This window comes from Berghia stephanieae, chromosome 3, assembly GCF_034508935.2.
Source record: "Berghia stephanieae isolate SIO BIC M18660-M18661 chromosome 3, UCSD_Bste_1.3, whole genome shotgun sequence".
NCBI classification, from domain to species: Eukaryota; Metazoa; Mollusca; class Gastropoda; order Nudibranchia; family Aeolidiidae; genus Berghia; species Berghia stephanieae.
In genome coordinates this window covers 95,054,502-95,073,399 of record NC_088362.1, presented here as the reverse complement: position 1 = coordinate 95,073,399, position 18,898 = coordinate 95,054,502, and the positions used below count along the sequence as shown (strand labels likewise).

Sequence of the window (18,898 nt, the reverse complement as noted above, 5' to 3'; positions counted from 1 at the left end):
TGTGTGTGTGTGTGTGTGTGTGTGTATTTATCATGTATCATATCATTTTCAGATTTTCATCTTGCTAGTAAATGGCCTGCCCCTTTTTCACTTTCATATAAGTTTTACATGCTTTAATTATGTTGTTTTTATTGTTTGTTGTGGAGCAGCAAATTGCAGTGTACTTGGCTCTATTTTGGACCAATTAGACGTTTCTCTTGTTTGTTACTTTGAATACGACGAGGACACAATGGAGAAAAGGAGTTTTATTCAAGGTATGGTATTAAAAGTTTGTTTATTTATTTATGTAGTGATGGATATTACATGATCATGTCTTGTATAGACATTTTGAAAAGTCCCTACAAGGAAATAATCATAGTTATAAAATAATTCTGTAGCAACAAAGAAATATATACGTGAGAAAACCATCAGTTATTCTGGGCATTGATGTCAAAAAATGATACCTACAGACCTACAACATGCCGGAGCATTTCTTACAATATAGACAAAAGTTTCCATTGATTCACAACATAGTTAGGAAGACAACTAAATCCGAGCCATTTTGTCTGCCTCCCTCTGTGGAAACACTTATTGTGTTGTTAACTTAGGGTAGAGAACTGCAATAATTAGTCTGTCTATGACGACTAGCATCTACTATCTCATGGACCCATTTTCATGAACGCGGACTAGCGCTTAGTCTCTGACTATCTCTGACTTTAGTCAAGGACTTGAAAAAATAGGCTTTCATGTGGGCTGACTAAACAAGTCCCAGACTAAAATCACGGCACTTTCAGACTAAGTTTGGCCAAGTCTTAGTCATTTGATGAGGCAGGACTTCAAGCTTAGTCTGAGACTAGTTACTAAGATACATTATAGCGTCAGCTATTTTTAGATTGAGAGAGCTCCGATTCGGAAGGAAAATACGTCGGTTACAAATGACGGACACTCGAAATCGAAGGATTTGCGTCAAAGAACAACCCCAAAAAAACATTAGAAAATATTGTGGAGATAGAAGTTATTCTGCAGGCATTGTAACTAGCTGAAATAATGTGATTCTTCAGAGCACACTTTCTATTTTGTTTGTTTGTTTGTTTGTTTTGTTTTGGTTCAATTTGTTTGAGTTTCGATGAAACTTCCATTAGTCTAAATATAGAATTGACAGTCGACCATGGACACATTGTAGTCTATTAGTTTACAATCAATATCACGTGATTTGATTCATGGCAAACGTAAGTTAGAATACGAAAAGGAACGACATATTATCTATACCGGATGTGTTGCTAATTTCCTCTTTGGAAATCTTTTACGTTGAAAGTATAAAGCCTAGTATCTTACCTGCCATCGTGTACTAGAGAGCGTGATGTTACCAGCACAAAATACCCGAATTAGTCACCGTCCTTACAACGCCCACTTCGAGGCAAGAGACCAGCTATTCGGGGAAAAGAAAACGTTCATGAAATCCGATTTTTTGTCACTTACTTTGCTCAGGCTTAAGACTAGCAAGTCATTTACTTGTAAATAACTAAATCTAGTCTAGTCCGCATTCATGAAAACGGGCCATGGCACATCTGATGAACAGTATGCCAATCGCCGACAAGCGATCCACTAACAAAAACTATAGTGAAACCAACACTATTATTTGTAGCTGCCCTTGCCTTCCACGCAAATCTCGTACAGCCCTTTCGGGTATAGTAAAATGTAGGGAGTAAGAATGACTTAAAGATACAACACAAAGTAAACGACGTTTCTGCTTTTGACCTTCTTCGGGTAAACAAGAAAAGGAAACGTATTATATTACATTTGAAAAATGGTTTGTAAATGATCTTATGCTTGATTTATACAGTTTTGATCTCGATTTACATTTCATCTCATTACTTTATCTCCTTGTCACTCTCTCTCTCTCTCTCTCTCTCTCTCTATCTATCTATCTATCTCTCTCTATCTCTCTCCGTCCCCCGTCCCCCCCCCCCTCTCTCTCTCTCTCTCTCTCTCTCTCTCTCTCTCTGTGTGTGTGTTATTCCCTTGCACACACACACACACATACACACACACATTTTTTTACTTATAAAGTTTTATTTTCTTACCCTCTTTTTCTCATTTACTAGCCATTATGCATTATGCAAATGGAAAATAACTTATTTCCTTTTCTTGTTTACCTGAACGAGGCCAATGGCTGAAACGTCGTTTACTTTGGGTTCTATCTTTTTTAACAGTTATTTTTACTCCCTTTATTTTACTATACATTTTATTGACTCATTTAGGCATCTCTAGATTTTAGCCCTTTCAGGGAAGTGATGTAAGCTATGATCCAGTGGGCTGTCAAGTTTTGATGGAGAGATAACAAATGAAGACTCTCGACTCAATACAACTTTGTTGTGTGTCTGATTATGAGCAGTGATGGATGTTTTCAGAAAGGGCACCAAAGAAAAGTTCCCATGTGACCTGTCGGACACTTGAATTAAAAACCATAAACTGCATTTAGAAAACTAAACTAATGGGAAAGACCTTCAGAGATATGGCCATCATAATATTTATTTTTAACAATGTATTTGTTGGTATTTTCTATAGATTGGGTGCCTTGCAACGCCAGCAGTTGTCTGGTTGCTGGTTTCACATACGTTCCAGGGGATGCCAGAAGTCTTCCCATTGAGGGAAGTGACACCAGCTATGATCCCGGAGGCTATCAAGTCTTGCTAGAACAGGACCAAAATAAGGCCAGGGACTCGATACAAACACTTGAGTCAACTGGCTGGATGAACGAGCTAACCAGAGCTGTTGTTCTAGAATTTTCCGTTTTCAACCCTGATACCCGTCTATTTACACAGGTTACTGGAATGTTGTCATCCTTGTTATAATGAATCCCCCCCCCCTCTCTCTCTCTCTCTCTCTCTCTCTCTCTCTCTCTCTGACACACACACACACACACACACAAACACACCCTCTCCATGGTCTCTATCTATCAATCGATCCATCCTTCCATCTATCTGCCTATCTATCTATCTATCTATCGATTGATCTATCATTTTCACATGCTTTCTATCTATATCTCTATCTATCTCTATCTACATTTCTTCATGTGTAGTGTTCTTTCATCTTCCCTGCTTGTATTATTTTTACTCCAAATGTTACCATTCTACACATTCTAATTCACATAACTTTACTCATTGTCCTTTTTCATTTTCTTTCAATTGCAGGCTAAAGTTCTTTTTGAAACCCCTACTTATGGATCCGTGCTAGTGAAATGTGTCGTTCGCTCTGCCAGATTGTACCCTTACACGGACGTTTGGGATTATATGATTTTACTGTGCCAAATCATATTTATCATTATTGGTAAGGACAATCTAATTTGTGTACCTGGGTATCTGTGTATTTTTTAATATGTCGGACTTATGACTACATAATATATGCTTTATCATATGTTTACCATTATCTTATACTCAATGCTTCTCGGTTTGGCTGCCTATAAGCAAATTCAACCTATTTTCGACTTCCTTGATTGTGATTTGCAGCTTTTATGCCATGATAGATTCAATAAAAGCTCTAATTTTCACGGTAAGCGTTCCAGCATCTGGTGTGGGGACTGAGCAAACAATGTCTCCGATCTCACCCTACAGGAAAGAGTCAAACGGAGAAATGTCCGGTGACCCAGGCGGCCAGGCAATCTAGTCCCCCCAAATCCATCTGTCTGGAAGAGTGTCTTTTAGACATTCGCGAATGGCCTGTCTCAAGGTGGAGTAGCACCGCGTTATTATAAAATCATCCATGTCTGATATTCACGAAGTTGGGATACAGTATAAAATTCTAGCACATCTAAATAGACGTTTACAGTAATCGTTTTCTCGTTAAAGAAGGATGGGCTTGCACCGTGTGATTCCGAAATAGAAGGAAAGAAAAATGAGGTATAATAAGTTCGTGTTGATTTTTCTAATTTTGATGATGTAATGTGGATCATTGACTAATGGGTATGCCTCTCCTTAGAAGACGATGAAAACGAGATGCAAATATATGTAATAGTTTTAGAATGATAAGTCTTTGAAGTTAGGAAAACACTTTATGGACACTCTTTATATATTTTTGACTCAAACACAAAAAATATCATTTTTCAGTCGATGAGTTTCTAAAATTATCTGGACTTTTTGGCATTATCGTTACAAGGAATTGCTTTTATAAGAGTTTTGTTGTAACAATTCTAGAATACTGTTGGACGAATAACTGAACGTACGAATCAGTTTTCTAACCTTCATCCAAGCTTTCAGTGTTACAAATAAGCTATCTTTACAAATCTTCTTGTTTCAGTCCTCGTGCGTCTAAGCGTCCTAATTCATCTTATAACATGTCCAAAGGGGAGGGAAAGATTTAATCCATCAACTGTAGCTGAAATTGTTGATTTGTCGGTGTCAATCTCCGCCATTACCATCTACAGTGTCAGGATTGCTCAAACGATTGACTTGGTGGAGTTTATCAGGAACAGCCCAGGTGAGCAGATGTGTATATAGGATGTTTGGAAGGGAAGGAAACTACCATGAATATGATATGATCGAGTTATATATATATATATATATAACTGTATAAGTTACGTGTATTAATCTATTTGTTCATCTATTCATATAACATGTTTTAAATGTATGTCATGTGTATTTCGAATACAAAAGTATTTTCTCCACATACCCCTATTGAAATCTTATTCTTGTTCTTATATCTTATTGTGTGAAAATCAAACTTTCTGGATTCGCTGCACCATAAGGGTTGAAGAGCTTATTTCAATTGGTTGGATAGGAAAGTACGCGAATAATGAAACACCTAGAAATACATATCAAACTGCGAGATTCTAAAAACAATTGAACCAGAAATAACGATAACAAATTCCATGGCTGGAATATTAGAGAGTTTCTCAACGATCTTATTTAATCATGTCGATTAGATTTGGTCCTGAAATCAGGATTTTTTAAATATTTCGCCTTTATTGATATCCATTTGTCTTGTTTCCATAGTTGTATTTTTGCTGCTTTGCGTTTGTGTGTGGGTGTGTATGTGTGTTGAGTTTGTGTATAATTAATGTGTGTATTTGTGTGTTGTGTGTATTTCATCAAATTCCGTTTCAGACTTTCTACTCTATTTTTTTTTCATCACCAAAGGATTATTTGCTTCATTGGACACAGTCATCGAGCTGAACGAGGGCTACAATTTGTGTATCGGCATCGTCCTTTTCATCCGAATCCTTCGTTTCTTGGGACCCCTGGCCGTCAACTACTACCTGTACATCATGCATGTCACCTTGGTCACGATGCGGGGATTTCTACTCAGTTTACTGGCGACCATCCTGGTGGTCCTCGTAGCCTTCAGCTGCTTCTTCTACGTGCTAGAAGGACCTGTCACCCACAATGTCCGAACAGGTAAATTGAGAACGCCAAAAATGAACCTTGAGAGTTACAAAACCTATTTGCATTGTACATCAAGCACCCCGCAATGCCACATTTATTACATTCCCCAAGGTCATCAGAGTAAAAAAACAAACGAAATTTCATTTTCAGTCTGCACTGTCTTTTGTTTGGTCTTTTGATGAAAACCGTCTAATCCTGTCGTCAGGAATCCTTTCATTTTTTAAATCAAGCTAGATTATTTGTCCTGACTTTTTTTGCCTTCTGCCGCACAATGAATTTGCTCTTGAAAAAAAAACATCAAATTCTGTAAAATGCAAGGCAAGGTTAACATATAATTTAATTGTAAAAAAAATAGTAGCACTTGATTTCATCTGGAAGAAAATCGTAGGTAATTAAAATTATGTTATAATAATGCTGAAAACTTATATACCGCTATAACTCCGAGACACCAGACTCTAAGCTCTACTAGTACCACCACTACATCATTACCACTACAAAATTGTTATAACATCCTTCTATGCAAGAAGCAAATTGACAATAACCATCTCTTCAGTTTAGATCGCAATTCTGAAACCGGAGTTAATGAAGTTAATGGTAGTGTCAAGTTGTCCTTGGGTAGTGTCTGTATTTAGGAGAATGAGCGTAGACGTCTAGTGTTTATTTTTTTATTGTTCTTGACGGGGGGGGGGGGGGGGGGGGGTGTTAAAGGTAATTTTAAGGGAGGGGGGGGGGGGTTGGTGATTCTTTTTTAATTTTTTTTTCTTGTTTTCACTGTTGCAATATTATGACAACATGGTCATCCTACTAAATTAATTTCTTTTCCTAGTTCTATCTGCCATGACGACTTTACTCACTCTGCTCTTGGGAATGACCAAGTACAGAAGTTTCAAATCCAGTGTCACAGGATTCGTTCAGGTAGGTTGGAATTTACTGAGGGAATTAATGAATACTTCACGTTGATTATTGGTGGGTTTACACTTCTTTGACATTCTTATTCATGTGATGGATGTCAGTAGTTGTGTTCGTTGTAGTAGTAGTAGTTGTGTGTAGTAGTAGTAGTAGTAGTAGTAGTAGTAGTAGTAGTGAGTAGTAGTAGTAGTAGTAGTAGTAATAGTGTAGTAGTAGTAGTAGTAATAGTAGTAGTAGTAGTAGTAGTAGTAGTAGTAGTAGTAGTAGTAGTTGTTGTTATTGTTGTTGTTGTTGTTGTGGTGATGATGGTGGTAGTAGTTGTAGTATTCATAATATCAGTAGTTGTTGTTGATGCAGTTTGTGTTGTAGTTGTCCACAGCTGTATAGTAACTTTTACTCTTTATAAGTCCTATATTCTATGTGACAGCTGCTGTGTCTTTGAGTGCGATGTGTGTAGTCAAATGGATCCATCTTGCTATGAGAGATTACCCTTTGTTTCCTTGTAAATCAAACCTCCATTACATTATGATGTCGTTTTGTTTTTACAATGATATGCATTTTATAAAGTGTATCCCCTTTGGCCGAGGTTCTGTGATCGTGCCAGTCTGGGACTTGAAAAATAAATAAATGAAAAAATACAATTCTCTTTATTCATCCCATAGGGGAAATTTGTCTCTAGGGTCTATTCCAAGGGAAGACTAGAATACCCAGGCGGCGCATAGCGAGGTGACTTGCTCAAGGCCACACAGCGCAGCGGCGGGTGTTCGAACTCGGTACCTTTCGGGTACGAAGCAAAGACCGTTCCGCTGAGCCACGCTGTCCCTTAAGACTAGTCTCAGACCTGACACATGAACAGAGTGCTCTTGGATCGACATTTTTAATTTCGCTGCTGCATCTAAATCTTTGGACTCTTCCATCATCTTCCTTTTGTGACTGATTTGAAATGATCTAAAATTCCGTTATAAGAGTCATTTTGAACATAGTAAACCGCATTTTTGATCATTTAGACACATAAAAGGACCGTGACTATTGCTACATTTAATATTACAAAATTGAATCATAAATTAAATGATGCTCAATCAAATATTTGTAAAGATGAAATTGTGATGGACATATTAAAATAAATTTGTAAATTCATTTTGAGGACAGTTGTGCTGTTTTACTAAGTTCTCCCCTAGATACTAGATCCTAGATCGTACCTAATGGAACGGCCATTCAAGTGGCGTGGAATGGTTTAGGAAAGAGAGAGAGAGAGAGAGAGAGAGAGAGAGAGAGAGAGAGAGAGAGAGAGAGAGAGAGAGAGTGTGTGTGTGTGTGAGAGAGAGAGAGAGAGAGAGAGAGAGTGAGAGAGAGAGAGAGAGAGAAAAGAAAGAAAGAGAGGGGGTGTTCAATTAAATCTCACAGTGCTGGTTTTTGTGGTGACGCGTTATCACTGAAATAGAATTGATGTATTTGATTGAAACTAGTTTTGTTTGGGTTTTTTTTTCACTGTGTACGGGAGAGCTTGAAAAAATGAGTCTATTTGACCGATTGTTTATTGCTTCTAACAATTAAACGAGTAATATTAACGGTTATGATCATTTCAGTACCAGCTTCACCGTGGAATGTACTGTCTGTTTGGGACAGTATGTACCTTAATCCTACTGAATATAGCCATCAGTATGCTGAACGCATCATTAGCCTTAATCAAGAACAAAGAGGAGAAATTAGAAAAACAACTAAAGAAGAAATGGGGAACATCGCAGGTCTCCGGAGAGGAAGAGACAGCCTGGAAAGAGGGGGTAAGAGATGACCTTGACCGACAACTCGGCTCATATGTTTGGAAGAAATTTCTGTCACTTTTCTTCGACACATCCAAGAATGAAATGGAACACGCTGAACCGATCACATGTAAGAAGACTGGTCACTATTTTCGAATGTCATAATAATAATAATACTGCTATTGTTTACTATTGTGTGCTATAGGGAATGAGATTAGCGGAAGAGTAGCGTCCCTTGATTGACGTCACCCATAGTCTGTGACGTCACCGGCGGAAAAGTTATTAGAGAGAGAACGTCATGTTGGTTGTGCGCATGCGTCTCTCGTCCTCGCTTAGGACACAACCAACATGACGTTCTCTCTCTAATAATTTTTCCGCCGGTGACGTCACAGACTATGGGTGACGTCCAATCAAGGGACGCTACTCTTCCGCTAATCTCATTCCCTATAAGTGTTACCAGTTAGTGATTTTGGTATTAGTCAGTGTACAAAATCTAAACATTAAATGCAGACACTCGTAGAAGGGAGAATAGTTCTAGCTAAGCACATCCAGTCTGAAAACGATGGCGATAACGCAAAATCCACAGTCGCCAGCAGCTATTCACTAATTATTTTTTTGAAATGAAAATTGAGCTTTATATAGCGCAATATCCATTAAATGTGCTCAAAGCGCCTTACAAGGGGTCCCTGGTCAACAGCAACATTTAACATATAGGACGGGACATGCCGCCTGTTAGGCGATATTACAATTTTTCGGACAAAGACAACGCTGTTAACGGCCAGGTACTCATTTTACACCTGAGTACGGTGAGAGAAAGTGAGTAAAGAGCCTTTTCCAAGGACTCAACTATGCGCCGAGCGCGAGGCTCGAACCTAGGAACTTCCGATCCGAAAGCGAGTGTCATACCACTAGACCATATAGCCACTAATAAGATAAGGCAGTCGGTTTTGTCATTGAAATGTGCAAAATTCATGTTTTAATTTGTTGTCAGGGCGGTTTTAAATATATTATATGCCAAGCGACCAGAGGAAGATTGTAGGGTGTCTCCCGTAATTAGACGGTCCGTTGAGAATTGTGGGATAAACATACCACAAGTTAAACTAGGTCAATGTAAATCTAAATTTTTTTAATTGATATCAACCAAATCGTCATTTTTTTTTCAGCCGCCAAAATGGGAGACGTCTCAGAAAGATGCCATCTGAATTTCAATACAAAAGTAAGTTTGTTTGTTTGTTTGGTTGTTTTTCTGTTAGACTAATATTTTTAACTGTTGTTTATTGCAAAATGAGACAAAGTGTGAAAATGTTGAAATGATTTGTTCAACGGTAAATAAAATTGCATTATCTAATAAACAGGTGTATGTAAATTCAGTCCAGGAAACGCACTCACGCCCCCCCCCCCCCCCCCCCCCCCCTCCCCACAGAGAGAGAGGGAGAGAGAGAGAGAGAGAGAGAGAGAGAGAGAGAGAGAAAGAACGAGAGAGAAAGAAAGAGAAGGGAGCGAGAGAGAGAGAGAGAGAGAGAGAGAGAGGGGGGGGGGGGGGGGGGAGAGGTACAGAGAGGAGAGTGGGAGAAAGAGGGAATTAGAGAAAGAAGGAGGAGGATGATGAGGAGGGGAAAAGATGAAAGAAGAAGAGGAAGAGATGAATAAATTGGATTTAAAAAGTAGCTTGTATAGTAGCTTACATATATATATATATATATATATATATATATATATATATATTATATGTGTGTGTGTGTGTGTGTGTGTGTGTGTGTGATGCGTGCGCGCGCGCGCGCGTGTGTGTGTGTTAAAAACCTTTTTAGTTGAACAGTTTAGTTTCAAACATGTTTTCAATGAGTACCCTACTGACTGTATCTATTATCATTTTGTGCAACTTATAAGTCTAAATGTCAGATATTATGACAATAATGTTTTGTCTATCTTCTACATCTTAAGAAAACCAATAGTAACATTTCAGCAAGTAATATCGTTGAGACATCTCTGTCAACAACAGGAGATATTTATATACACGAGACGGTCAACAAACTGGATGTAAGGGCTATAGCAGTTAATGCATATCAAATTATATCATCAAAACATTTTCCTATACGCCATATACTCAAAGATATAATCGCATAAAAATTATATTTATATCTTTCAACATTTTGCTTTATACAATATAATCAAATATATAATGGCACAAAAGTTATACTATAACATTTCTAATGCACAAAATATATACCTATGAAACAGTTTGTCGTGCCCAATATATAATCCAAGCTATAATCGCACAAAAATTATGTCATTAAAATATATTATATTCAATATACCAAATATATTATATTGCACAAAAAAATAAAGCATTTTAATATTGTTATATTCAATATAATCAAAAACATAACCGCATAAATAATTATATTATAATTATAAGTTTATATTTAAATCACTTGGCTTCCAAAAAATATCGACTTCTTTTCTTTCACAAAGTATGTGTTTGTTTTAACAAATTTCCCCTGAATTTTTAAATACGTTCTGTTTTGAAAACGCTTATTTGGCAGATACACACGGAATGTAATAATATATGATATTGTGTACACGTGTTGTGTTATTTTGGTCAATAAGATGTACCTGTAAAGTATTGCTACATTGTTGCCTCTCAACGGTATTAAAAATAGCCTTTATGAGTGGCTAAAGAAGTAATCTATACCATATCGTTATACTGTAGTAAGTCTAACGTATAAAATATTTAATTTATTGTAATAGTTTTTCAATGCTGTAAGAGGCCTGCAGTGCCGAAGTTTATCACCCTTCCTGTAACATTAACCAGGCAGCAAGAAATGTTTGCTGTCCTTTGGATATAATGCTATTTTGTCTCAGAGAAACTGACTTAGTACCTATCACTAAAGTAAGTGGACAAAAGAGTCAGATAAAAAGCTTCGCCGTACAAAACCGGCCCTTTTCTCTTGTGAGTCGAGTGCATTACCATTTAATTTGGGCAATCAGAACTCGTAGTCATCAAATGTATAACCACACAAAAATTATACAAGATTACATAACTTACAGTTTTCGCTGGAGAAGAGTCTGTACTCGAAACGTTTCTGAATTGTTCATGTTTGGAGCTTTTTAAAATGTACCCTTTTGAAAGTATTTACCACTTAACACGTCAAGTAGCTGTTCAACTATTCTTTGCTTTAACCAGTAAACTGCCGGACACAGGAAAAACATGTATTTAAAAATTTGGTCAGAAATTTGGCGAAAAACGTGTCCTTCAAATATCGATCGATTTAAATGACCCTCTTCTTGAAAAAAAAAAAACAACAAATCTCAAACCTGTGTCCTCGTGAGGTCAGTTAACTGGTTTATGTATCTTGCAACAATTTTAAAAATTCTACTTTATGCATGCGCCTGTATTTTATTATTTAGGTTGCTAGAGCCTTCTTTTATCTTTTTTTATGATATATATTCTTTAACGTTTGAGATTTACAAATGCATTGCTGAACAAAACAGCTTTTCAACTTTAGGCCAAAATTATTAATGTCACTATTATCTATTAAATCGAGAGACCAAGATGATCGCCATGTTGTCAAAAAGTTTTCATGAGTTTTCCTTTGAAAATTCAAATACAAGTCTGTTTTACAAGTTTGGGATCATCCTACACAATATATAAAATTTAAAGAGAAAAATAAAAAAAATATTTTGTCAGTGCACTGCAAGGCAGACCTGCCTGTACATATCGATATATGTATCTTTGCTGAATGTGGATTAAAAGACTGATCTAGTTAATAGCTTGATTTTCACATTTCTATGATGGCTGTGATCTTTTTTTATTTTTTTTATTTTTTTTTTTGTATTTGGGTTACGATTGAGGATTGAGCGTTTCTTATAGTGTATACAGATTTTTTTTTTTTTAAGTAGCTCATTGAACTACATGTTTTTTTTATATACGTACCTATTAATGTGTTCCGTTTTAAACATTTACAGTTACTCATTTGTTAACAAAAGTGTAGGTAGCTACTCTTTTAATCAAAATAATTCGTAAACCGACTTTATTGTGGGTTTGTTTTTAGAACATTAACGTTGCTTGCTAAATCAATTTGGATTTAAGTATCTATAGACGAAAGATGAACATGATAAAATTAGATATAAATGCGGTTGTTAAAACTTATTAATAATTTGTAACCGATCACCAAATCAAGTTTTGTCTTTTTCTTATATACTGTATCATCCTAGTGCAAATGGTTTTTATTTTAATCGTCTTTAGATACTGCTTTTTTTTTTCTTTTCCATTTTATTTATTTATTTATTTTCTTCTTACCCAACATTGATGGGTGCCATTCAACTTTTCATCTAACAACTCAGTTTCAGACGATGATTTCAAAACTAACAGTGTGGGACCCAACCTTCCCCGACGTGCCCACGTTGATGGAAGACAAGAAAAAGTCGTCGTTGATAAATTATTGGAACAAAATTGTGAAATCGAAAAACAAACCTGGCCAAACTCAGAAACCAATAAATTTAGAAAACACTTGGAAATAAATCAGAGGCCCGTTCAGCCATCATCCATCTTTTATCAATTATTCTTTTCTTTCATTTGGAATTGATCCCAATAAAATGAATTCATTTGTGGATATTTAATTCAATTTTTAAAACATTTAAATATAGTTTTTGATTTTTTTTTCCTTGAGGAATTGCATCATTATACACTGGTTTCTTTCTTACTTTCTGTGTTTGTGAATTTCGAGAAGAATGACGATCCAAAACCCAGGTGTCCCCATCTATCCATTGTCATTGTCACAATAATTTAAAAATAAATTGTAAAAGACGGACGCATTGTCAACGAGGACAATCAGTTATCTAGTTGAAAAGCAAACGTCATTCATTTTATAATATGGTGACTTATGGGTTTTGTAAAATATCTTTTATATTATTAGTTATCGTCAGTTGGTAACACCATCAATATGAATTTTATTTACAAAGAAAAAATCGCACTGCATGTCATAGTGTTTTCAGATTTAAAATGAATATAAGGAAGACATGACATGTTTTATCGAATTACTTTTAATATTTATCACCATTATCATCCTCATCAGCGTCTTCTTCCTTCTCATCATCCTAATCATTTCAATGTCATGATTATTAATACTATTATCGTCTCAATCGTCATCATCATCATCACCATCATCATCGTCGTAATCACCATCATCAGTAATTATTATTATGACATGATGATAATTATTATCATTATCATTATTATTATCATCATCGTCATCTTTCAATATCAGGAAGACGCCTTTCTTATTGTGCAATGATTATTATAAAACCCAAAATAATTTATCAAATGATCAAATGACTTGGTTCCATTCACCATATAGACGTCTGCATAGTGTTAAGTTCCAAGCCTGATAACCAAACCCATTGCTGTAATTGTAATAACGAATATTTTGCATTGGTTCGAGAGCATTCCATTGCGAGGATGAGGACATAGCAATTTGGTTACGACAATTAATTAAATAAGTATCGGCACAAAGGGTACGTAAGAATTCATTATCGAATTATCTATTGTTACAATTATCATCATCATATTATTATTGTCGATTTTGTTATATAAAATGTTTATGTTGTTGTTATCACATTAGCATTATTATTATAAATATACATTATAATTAATATTGTTATATTTTTTTCATCGTCATTATCACCATCAACACCCCCATTGCAGTACTTTATAAACTACAATATATTTGATAATGAAAAAAAAATTAACGTAATATTCTAAGTCTAAGCCTCTACTAAGTCTAGATCTGTTTACACGTTGGCAATTTAAAATTAAAAATCAAATTATTGACAGGTCTTTCAAATACACTGATTCCAACCTAAACCAGTCAGAGATGGTCAACAACTTTTTTCCATCTAAACAGCCACTTTTGTAAACTGATTCTTAAAATATCTACTGTGAGTTGTGTACCAATTATTTTATATTCCCCATCAGCGGCGTGGCGTATTGACGGCATATGGTGGTGCCATGATTAGAAAAAAAAATCTAATACAGTGAACACGGTTAAGAGGAGAGAGCACGACATATTAAAAACTCTCCTTTTTGGAAGGGTGGGGGAGGGTCGATGGTTTCTACGAGTGGACAAAACTTACAAAAACAAATAATTCATAAAAACAACAAGCCACAACACTGAGATACAAGTCCCGTATGAAAAGGTCTTTGTAATTATTCTTTGTCCACCATTTAAAGGATTGGATTTGGTAGATAATGCAATCAATATGTTATAAATGTAAATCAAAAGAGAAAAAAAAACCTATGACAGAAATTACTTACTTTTAGTACTTGTAAAAAAAATCTGCACTGCGATGTTTCATCTCTGCAAATCTTTTTATAATGTGTTTATTGAAATCTGGAACGGCATCTATTTCAGCTTTGTGAATTGACAGAATCATTAATGAATTCAACCGCTCCTGTTTCATTGAATTTCGCAACAAAAAAATTTCACTCTTTTAAGGGTGCTAAAACAACGTTCAGGAGGTTAAGAAATACGATGGAAGTGGTTAAGGTCACTATAGCCTATAGATGTCCATGATTTTTCAGTGTTTGTTGTATCTGTAAAAAGTAGACAATAAAAACAAAAGACTAAACTAACTGTGAGCCATTCATGCCTGTCATACCATGTCACTGAAAAAGAGCGTTTTCGAGATTTCCACACCTGTGTTAATTCAAAATCAGTTGGTTGGTGAGGAACTAGTCTTTTTATTTCTAATTTGTCATCTAGTGTCAATCTCCCAAACGGTCGGTGAAGTAAAGAGTCAACTTGATTCATTGCAATTCATTGTTTAACAAAACAAAACTTCAAAGTATATCTCAAATAATGGAAATCAGTGGAATACGATTAATGATTGCACAAATAAAGGTAGATTCAGATCTTAAAGCATCACAAAGTAAAAATCACTCCACTTAAGTACTTAAAAATCTAAAAACACACCAAAAGTATAACTGTTGACAGTCTTCGCTTTCTTTCTCTGACTGACACAAATACACACGCACAAACACACATACACACACACACACAAATAAACACTCATACACACGTAACCATCAACTCGGCACTACAAGCAAGAAAATGTTGGTAAATTCGTCCACAATGCTTCGTTGCAAAGAATTACTTAATTCAATAATCGTGAAAAAGAGGTGGGGGTTTTGATATGTCATATTTTAAAGTTTTATGATGTTTTTCTTTGCTGCTTACAAATAAACTTGACAATGATCAGTGTTTTTGACAGTTAATGTAATATTTTGGATGGCCGAAGTTACCCTACATTGGCAATTGCCTAAAATAAACGTTTTTGAACTTTGAACCTAATTTGGCGCATCCCCCCAGTCCAACGGTGGAGCTCTCAGATCCTGGCACAAGTCGAGGGGTTTTCCGCTATTTGAAGATAGTATAATTCGACCTAGTTTCTCGCTCAATCAGCTGTCGCGATACTAATGGATATAGCATTAATTGGAGCTCGGATTGCTTTGCACCACGGTGTTTGATTTAGTCACTACTTCGCGGGGTGATGTCACCAACACACGAGTCGGCGCAGTGCGTGACTCGGAATCTTGAATAGAGTGGAGACTAAAAAGGCAGTATGTTGTTGGCGAGTTGGCGAAAGACAGTGGAGTTAAAATCTCTGTTTTATTTTTAATTAAATTATGCTGTTAATGATTTTTAAAAAGATTGGTGCGGTGCCTGGCACCATTCGATCCAATGGCCCCACGCCACTGTTCCCCATCATGCTTTAAAGTTCCTATCAACGTTTTAGATGTGTGAAACATTTCATTATCTTATACCGGAGACAGCGATATATAGAGAGAGACAGGAAACTGTAGAGGAGACAATAGGGTTTCAATAGCAGACGATGTGTATCTATGTAGGTCAAGTCAGGTCGGTAAACATCCTGTCGTTCATGATTCATAATGTTTATATGTAATTGTAATGCAATTGGAATTTGGCACGGGGTTTTCGCAGTTTTCTATATTCAGATGCGATTTCTTCTCCCTAAATTCTCTCAGACTTTAAACTTTTGTGTATTTGTGCGATTGATATAGGAGGAAGAAATGGCACGTATTTTATTTAACACTAACACATAGACGTCTACCATCAATACACAAATGCCATATTTACCGACCTGACATTGGACATCCACATTTGGAAGGAGCCCCTACGTTTCATGTCTCCATGTTTTCATTTTAGTCTCCGCTTATGCCTATTGTAACTTTTTATGGTACTTTGTGGAAACAGATCATTGAAATGGCATAAACGCGTTTGAACGTGATGTTAAAGTTATAGGGATGAGCGTTTCAAAATGAATAGATCGATCATCATCATCATCACCATCATCATCATCTTTGACGACCGTTACAATGACTATCAAAATTGTGATATAGTTACTTGACAAAACTGTGATTAAACCAAAAACGTTTTACATATCGATTTATTATTGTCTTTTAAAGCCGACCATTGTATGAATTCATATCATAATATACTCTAAAAATGCAATAAAATACTTTTCAAAAAGGCTGACTCTCTACTTTATTCTTTTTAACACACATGTATCATTTCAATAGCTTCGTTGGGTGGAGTATCAGACAAAAAGGAAAGCTACCATAAGGATTCGCACCTGGGACCCTACTGTATGGAAATCGGAAGTAAAAGAGAATAATAGAGTAGTTTTTGGCTCTGAAAAATAAAACAAATTAAATTATATAGAGATTTGGCCTTAGTAAAGAGATGACCAATATGTTTGTTTTTTGTTTGTTTTTAAGGGTTTTACGGCGCTTGCAACACATTTAGGTTATATCAGCGCCAGTAAAAAGGAAGAAAATGGGATAGCAAAAAATTCTAGAATTACAATTAAAGCACCCAAGAAAAAGTAAGACAAAGGGGAACTGAGAACAAATAGGGATCAGATGTAGATTCCAAGAGCATACCACCAATGTACTTGGTTTGAAATCACCTACAAGTCTCATCCAGACACAAGCACAAAATCCAACAAAGAGGAATACACTCAAATGCTTACATTATACATTCAAAATAAAAAATAATAATACATAACAGAGAGATGATTTACAAGGAAAAAAATATCATCTCCCAAAACAATAACTATGCATTTGACTGTTTCCCTCCCAGCTAGGACTCCGGCCAGAGCCAGAACAAAACCAAGTAATCTCATTCCAAGACAAAGACAGAAAGCATGTTGGAAAACAGATATAAGGGGATAGAAGACATAGTATGTACCTCCCTGCATGACCAATATGGGGTGTTTCCAAATGAATAGAACTGGAAAACAATCACGCAATATTTAAATTAATTCCCAATTGTTTTTTTTTTTATATACAAAAATGCTTGAGCACTAAATTAGTGTAAAATCCAGTATACTTTAAAGCGATTTAAAAGAGGTCCCTGGCCAAAAGCATAACTCAACATTTAGGATACGACATTAGGCGATATTACAATTTCTTAACGGCCAGGTACTCATTTTACACATAATATAATAATGTGAGTAAAGAGCTTTTTCCAAGAGCTGAACGGTGCGCCACTCAGAACAGGACTCAAACCCAGGACGTTTCAATCCGAAGGCGAGAGTCATACCATAAAACCACATAACCGCATGCACATATAAAACACACACACACACATACACAATAGAAAACACTACCTTTCCCTTTCATGTTTGACAATTGCTCAATGTGGCCATCGCCGACAACACGACGACAAGAAAATTCCCCCCACACACGACTCAGGATGTTGAAGTCTACTGGACTGATTGGAGATGTATATCGTCTTTCAATTCAAGTGGATATTTGCTGGAGAGAAGGTCTTGAGCATGTCTCCTAGATATCAATCCAAAACTGAGGCATGGTTTGTGTGTGTGTGTGTGTGTTTTTTAGTAAGCTCGAACCCTGAGAGCCATGGGTTAGTGCTCCAAAAGGGGTATTCGTATTATGTAACCACAACAGTCAAATTGACAACGGATCAAACTTGTGTAAGTCCTTTATCAAAGAGTCATCGAGTCATTCCATTAAAATGGGTTGAATTTTATAATTATAATTGTATAATAATTTTGCCATATTTTTTAACACCTTCAGAATTTCAATTGACATAATCCATAAAGCCATAAAGTCATTTGTTTTGTTGCATTTTGTCAAGAGCCAAAAGGAGGACTTTTCACCTTCATCTGCTATGTATCGTGGCAACTGCTCCAAGCGATATGCCCACAAGTTGAAGACAAGAGACAATTTATAGACCGTTTGGTCATCCAATAGCAGTCATTGGTAATTACATTTGAATTTTTGGACACTTGCAATAACTTAAGGTCAAAACGTCAAAAAAAAAAATTAAAAAAAAAAAAAAGGAAAGGGAAGCGAGTCGGATGGTCAAAGGATTATTGAAGTTGAAGATCAATAATTACTATTTATTTTGTGCCAGAGACGTTCTGGTTGAAAAAGAAAAGTGTAGTTCCTAAAAGCAAATTGGTTGAAAAAGAAAAGTGTAGTTCCTAAAAGCAATCTGGTTGAAAAAGAAAAATGTAGTTCCTAAAAGCAAATTGGTTGAAAAAGAAAAGTGTAGTTCCTAAAAGCAAATTGGTTGAAAAAGAAAAGTGTAGTTCCTAAAAGCAAATTGGTTGAAAAAGAAAAGTGTAGTTCCTAAAAGCAAATTGGTTGAAAAAGAAAAGTGTAGTTCCTAAAAGCAAATTGGTTGAAAAAGAAAAGTGTAGTTCCTAAAAGCAAATTGGTTGAAAAAGAAAAGTGTAGTTCCTAAAAGCAATCTGGTTGAAAAAGAAAAGTGTCGTTCCTAAAAGCAAATTGGTTGAAAAAGAAAAGTGTAGTTCCTAAAA

General features: G+C 35.9%; 1 protein-coding gene across 1 annotated transcript in view; it reads left to right on the top strand.

The window, feature by feature from the left end:
- LOC144968895 (uncharacterized) overlaps positions 1-14,170 on the top strand; it is a 70,829-nt gene extending 56,659 nt beyond the window's left edge. The window contains exons 19-28 of the mRNA XM_078907721.1: positions 150-254; positions 2,548-2,804; positions 3,174-3,309; positions 4,276-4,455; positions 5,115-5,372; positions 6,187-6,275; positions 7,856-8,159; positions 9,193-9,245; positions 9,971-10,066; positions 12,374-14,170. Coding sequence (XP_078763847.1) covers positions 150-254; positions 2,548-2,804; positions 3,174-3,309; positions 4,276-4,455; positions 5,115-5,372; positions 6,187-6,275; positions 7,856-8,159; positions 9,193-9,245; positions 9,971-10,066; positions 12,374-12,550 — 1,655 coding nt within the window. The 3' untranslated portion in view covers positions 12,551-14,170. The remainder of the gene's footprint in view (positions 1-149; positions 255-2,547; positions 2,805-3,173; positions 3,310-4,275; positions 4,456-5,114; positions 5,373-6,186; positions 6,276-7,855; positions 8,160-9,192; positions 9,246-9,970; positions 10,067-12,373) is intronic.
- Positions 14,171-18,898: the final 4,728 nt, after the last annotated feature.